Raw genomic sequence first — 5,972 nt, 5'->3', positions numbered from 1 at the left:
AAAGATTTTATTTATTTATTTGAGAGAGAGAGAGAATGAGAGATAGAGAGCACGAGAGGGAAGAGGGTCAGAGGGAGAAGCAGACTCCCCGCCGAGCAGGGAGCCCGATGCGGGACTCGATCCCAGAACTCCAGGATCATGACCTGAGCCGAAGGCAGTCGCTTAACCAACTGAGCCACCCAGGCGCCCTGACAGATATGCTTCTGTAGTGCAAGGTGGGAAGAAAGGGAAGATGAAGAGGGTGCGGCTCCATTTTTAAGTGAAATCTCCCTCCACTGAATCATGCTAAATAACTCTCACTTTGAAAATAATGGTGATTAGAAACAAAGCCCACAGAATCACTTGGAACTAAATTCCTAAGAAAAGGGTTCTTAAACTCATTTGCCTACTTATCAGGAAAGCTGTGGGTTTGTTTTTTGTGTTTTTTTTTTAATAATCACATCCAGGGGTGCCTGGGTGGCTCAGTCATCTCGGGTCATGATTTCAGGGTCTGGGGATCAAGTGCTGCATCGGGCTCCCTGCTGGGGGTTGGGGGAGGCCTGCTCCTCCTCCCTCTCCTGCTGCCCCTGCTTGTGTTCCCTCTCTCACTGCATCTCTTCTCTCAAATAAATAAATAAAATCTTTTAAATAAATAATAATCACGTCCATTTTAAAAGAATCAGAACTGGCACAAACAAAAACAAAAAACATATTCTTCCCAAGAATAACGTCTCTCTCCAGATCACTGTATATAGACAGACGTTTGTTTTTAAAAATCACTGATTGGGAAAAAAAAAATCACTGAGGGGTGCCTGGCTGGCTCAGTCAGTAGAACATGCAACTCTTGATCTCAGGGTTGTGAGTTCCAGCCCCACACTGGGTATAGAGATTGCCTACAAATAAAATCTTAGGAAAAAAAACCACTCTCCTAAAACTAATACTACACTATATGTTAACTAATTTGAATTTGAATAAAATCTTGGAGGAAAAAGAAACACTGATTTACAAATAAATTATTCATAGATTCATAGGGCTTTTAAGTCTAGATTGCGTAGACAGGTAAAGTCTAGTGGAAGAAGTGAAATTTAAGCTGAGCCAAAAGTGAGAAGCTAACCAGGGTGAAGCTCTGAGGGGAAAGCATTCTAGGCCAAGGGACCTGCGTGGGCAAAGGCACCACACAAGACTTAGTTAAGGAGGGGCACCTGGGTGGCTCAGTTGTTGGGCATCTGCCTTGGGCTCGGGTCATGATCCCAGGGTCCTAGGATCGAGCCCCACATTGGGCTCCCTGCTTCTCCCTCTCCCACTCCCCCTGCTTGTATTCCCACTCTCGCTGTGTCTCTCTCTGTCAAATAAATAAATAAAAATCTTAAAAAAAAAAAAAAAAAGACAGACTTAGGTAAGGAATGGAAAGATAAATGGATTGAGCAGGGAGCCCAAAGGGGAGAGTAGCAAGCAATAGGGTGATAGATTTCTTGATTAGCATTTCTTGATTAGCATTTGAAAATGATCATAATCGGGGCGCCTGGGTGGCTCAGTCGTTAAGCGTCTGCCTTCGGCTCAGGTCATGGTCCCAGGGTCCTGGGATCGAGCCCCGCATCGGGCTCCCTGCTCCGTGGGAGGCCTGCTTCTCCCTCTCCCACTCCCCCTGCTTGTGTTCCCTCTCTCGCTGTGTCTCTGTCAAATAAATAAATAAAATCTTAAAAAAAAAAAATGATCATAATCTTTTTTTATGTTAAAAGTTTTATTTAATTTAATTAATTAATTTATTTGAGAGAGGGAGAGCACAGAGGGAGAGTGAGAAGGAGAAGCAGACTCCTTACTGAGCATACTCCCCGAAACTGATCATAATCTATCTATAATCAGCCTTCCAGGGCACCTGGGGGGCTCAGTCATTAGGAGTCTGCCTTCCGCTCAGGTCATGGTCCCAGGGTCCTGGGATCGAGCCCCACATCGGGCTCCCTGCTCGGCGGAAAGCCTGCTTCTCCCTCTCCCTCTGCTGCTCCCCCAACTTGTGTTCCTGCTCTCGCTATCTCTCTCTCTGTCGAATAAATAAATATTTTTTTAAAAGTAACAATAAAATCAGCCTTCCTTTAGGTTGTTTTTAAAGACTCATAAAAATAGACTAACACACACAAAAATTCAAATAAAAGCAAAGAAAAAAGCAAAATATTCAAGTTAAGTGATATCATTAGAATAAAGATGAAATTTCTTTAGAACTCCTGTAAGCAAGAGATTATAGCACTTCACACCCCCTAAAACTTTCACACCATTTATATATCCTCCTAAACTTCCACAAAGGTGCTCAGAATTTACTTTACACTTTCTGGTGATGGGCAATTTCTAGGCTTTCAAGTACTTTTGCTGTAAATACCCTGAGGCACTTTTGCTATAATAGCAGACTCGTAGGCTCTGTATTAAAGGCCACAATTGGAGCACTACCAGAAAATTAAACACAGAATTCACTTGTGCATATTGGCCTAAGAAAGACTGAATTTCTGGAGACGGCGTAAAACTTGATTTATCATCTTACATGAAAAGTGGTAACAAGGTAGTTTTATGTTTGTGGTCTGGGAATTGGCTCATCTAGCATTTCGTCAACGTTCTCTATTCTCAGGTCATGGCTCTGCGCAAAGACTTCATTATACAGAATTTACAGACATATTTGAAAAAGTATATATAACAAAAAAAGTCATTTAAAAAGTCATATACTTAAGAAATTAATTTACAATCTGGTGCATAGCAGTTAGTCAGTTTTCTTTTCTTTTCTTTTTTTTTTAAGATTTTATTTATTTATTTGACAGAGAGAGACACAGTGAGAGAGGGAACACAAGCAGGGGGAGTGGGAAAGGGAGATCACGACCTGGGATCATGACCTGAGTCAAAGGCAGACGCTTAATGACTGAGCCACCCAAGCGCCCCAGTCAGTTTTATTTTCTGATTCTGCAACCTGTAGCAGGTATTTTTCTTGGCACGTGTGACCCGGGCCTGTACGAGGATGAAGATACAGCATACCATCTCAGAAGTAGTACATGACCTCTGTTCTAAAAACAGTGCTAATAAGCTACTGGAAATTGCAAATCCCATCTTTAGAGTTTTTTTTTCAATCCCTTCCTCCCTATATACTTGGAAATATTCTTGAAATAAAGTCAACTTTCTTTGGCAAATGCAATGCCATTCCTTTGAGACACATGAATCACAAAATCAGAACTAAAAATCATCACTATAGTCAAGCTTAAAAAAGAGAATAAAGAGGGATGCCTGGGTGGCTCAGTCGGTTAAGCGTCTGCCTTCGGCTCGGGTCATGATCCCGGGTCCTGGGATCGAGTCCCGCATCGGCTCCTTGCTCAGCGGGGAGCCTGCTTTTTTCTCTGCCTGCCACTCTTCCTGCTTGTGCTCTCTCCCTCCCTCTCTCTCTCTCTCTCTGAAAAGTAAATGAACAAAATCTTTTTTTTTTAAAGATTTTATTTATTTATTTGAGAGAGAGAGAATGAGAGATAGCATGAGAGGGAAGAGGGTCAGATGGAGAAGCAGACTCCCCGCTGAGCAGGGAGCCGGATGTGGGACTCGATCCTGGGACTCCAGGATCATGACCTGAGCCGAAGGCAGTCGCTTAACCAACTGAGCCACCCAGGCACCCAATGAACAAAATCTTAAAAAAAAAAAAAAAAAAACTTAAAAAAAAAAGGTCTGCTCCTGGTAGTTAATCGTAAAGTCAATTTTTAACGAAAAAAAAAAAAGAATAAAAAGAACTATGTGAACTGGTACAAAGGTATATGTGACAAAACAAAGTTTAAATGGGGGTACTATTTAGGGTTAGGAAATGAGCTGCTAAACAAATCTCACATCCTAATTATCTTTTTTCAAGCATTTTTCAAAGAGAATATGTCGTTGGTTCAATAATTTATTTAGCTTCCTTTAATCACCATGTACTTAGCTAGGTGTGCTAGATGCTCAGAAAACAAAGATGAACACTTCACCTGCACTAATAAGTTCCATAAAAATATAGCCAACACAGCCTGAAAGCTTAAATCCTTGACTGTCTCAAGAAGTCCAGGGCCTATCACTTACACCCCAGAGCTCCAAAAGGTTCACAGACCCGAGGTGAGGGCACCGAGGTCACTGCCGAGATGCTAGGGTTAAGGGCACCTGTAAACTGCAGTCTGAAAAAGGCTGCCAAATGTCACCTACACCTCCTCAACCCGCCCCGCCCGCAGTCCTCTTTAAAAATAAACAGAGGGTTTTTAAAGGGAACTGTCCAAGGTGACCACCTGACACGGAGGAACGCTTTAGTGTGAGGTATCAATAAAATAAAATTGTACGCTCTATTTACAGAGTGTTGCTATACAACATCTAAGTGTTGACAAAGTCTCAACCAAGACACAAAAAACATAAAACAAGACCTCTTTCTTAACAGGGTTAAGACGTCAAGAAGAAACTGACCGAAAGAGGGAGATCTCTAACTTCCCAAAGCAGCAACCCCCTGGAAAGGTACTGGAACCAGCGGAAGTTACATATCCAAGACAGAAGTGTTTAAATGCCCCCCCCAACACACACACCACGGTAAAAGTTTGAACCGCCATCTGACTATCCTACGGTGGTCGGAAACTTCCCTAAACTACCACAGGCTACCGGCCACCCTAAAATCTCCGCCCTCAGAGCCAACCTCAGGTGCCCTCAGGCTAAGCTGCGGCTTCCTCCCCGGGCCTTGCCTCCTCATCTCCCTCCCTTCTCCTGGATACTCACTAGACTGCCTCGGCTTCCGAAGCCGGCTGGGGGTCCCGGGGACCTCGCGACCGCCGGGTGGGTCCGGGGGGCTTCGGCCTCAGGTCGAGGCCCGGCGCGCCCCTCCCGGGCCGGGCCGCGACCCCCGGCCCCCGGCCTGCCCTCGGGCCCGGCCCCCGCCCTCCCCGCCGGCCGGCCCTCACCTCCTCCGCGTGCTTGCGCAGCGCCTTCTCCCGCTCGTACTGGGTGATGAGCTGCTCGTTGTCGTCCCGCAGCAGCTCCAGCTCCACCTGGTGCTCCTGGTCCTGCGCGAACACCGAGTCCAGGTTCTCCAGCACGGCCACCACCAGTGGCATCAGCTCCTTGACCACCTCCTCGTCGTAGCGCCCGATGAGCCGCTCGAACTCGCGGTAGATGGAGCCGGCCAGGCCAGACACCCGTTCCGACATCACGGCCCCGGAGCCGCCGGGCTCCTCCTGGTACACCACACCGTCCTCCAGCTCCATGGTGGCGGGCGGGCGGGCCGGCGGGCGGCCCGGGGCGTCGCCGGCTGAGGGGGCGGCACGGGCCCGCACGGGACGGGCCCGGCTGGGGCTGGGGCTGGGGTTGGGGCTGCGCCCGGCGGGGTGGGGGGTCCGGGCCCGAGGAGGGGAGGGGTGGGGTGAGCGCACTCAGCCCAACGGCCGCTGCACCAACTGCCGGGGCGGCCGGGCCGCGCGCGCCACACGTCACCCGCGGGGCGGGATCGGCGCCGCGTCGGCCCGATGGGCGGGGCCCCGCGGGAGGCCAGGCGCGGCCGGGGGCGGGGCCATGCGTCATCGTGCGCCGGCGGAGGGGGCGCCGTGGCGTCAACAGTCCGCGCCGCGCCGCCGACCCCTTCGCCAATGGGAAAGACGGCTGGAGGAGGGTGGCGAGAGCTGTTAGCACCCTGCAGGATTTGCAGGGCGGGTCCCAAAGGAAAGGGAGGGGTTCTGGAAGAGTGACTCGCCGTCCAGAATTAACATAGCTAACATTTCTCTTGCCTTTTTCAGCTCACAAAGGGCATTCTCATTTGTTCCTCGCGACAGGCGTGGTGTGGTAGACGTTTGGCCTGCGTTTCACGAACAGGGAAAGTAGGCCCAGAAAAGTTGTAGTTCACTCAAGGTCACGCAGCTAGAAAGGGAAGGAGGCTGATCTGGGGCTCAAACCAGTTCAGATTAAGAATCTCAGGCTCCGAGAAAACTGGGAAACGGAGAGGGAAAGCAACCTTAACTTAAGACGAGGTCTCCCTA

The 5,972-nt window shown here is 48.5% G+C and overlaps 1 protein-coding gene across 2 annotated transcripts in view; it reads right to left on the bottom strand.

Moving 5' to 3' along the window:
- Positions 1 to 5,393, bottom strand: part of SPAG9 (sperm associated antigen 9) — a 138,778-nt gene extending 133,385 nt beyond the window's left edge. Inside the window, exon 1 of one of the 2 annotated variants that reach the window (XM_025859231.2) lies at positions 4,905 to 5,393. In XM_025859231.2, coding sequence (XP_025715016.1) covers positions 4,905 to 5,207 — 303 coding nt within the window. In that variant the 5' untranslated portion in view covers positions 5,208 to 5,393. The remainder of the gene's footprint in view (positions 1 to 4,904) is intronic. The other variant, XM_025859232.2, reaches the window with a different exon arrangement.
- Between the last annotated feature and the right edge of the window lie 579 nt (positions 5,394 to 5,972).

The sequence above is a fragment of the Callorhinus ursinus genome, unplaced genomic scaffold (assembly GCF_003265705.2).
Source record: "Callorhinus ursinus isolate GAN/ISIS: 27379988/994484 unplaced genomic scaffold, GSC_fseal_2.0 scaffold52, whole genome shotgun sequence".
NCBI classification, from domain to species: Eukaryota; Metazoa; Chordata; class Mammalia; order Carnivora; family Otariidae; genus Callorhinus; species Callorhinus ursinus.
The sequence above is the reverse complement of the archived record's forward strand: the minus strand, read 5'-3'. Positions and strand labels throughout refer to the sequence as shown.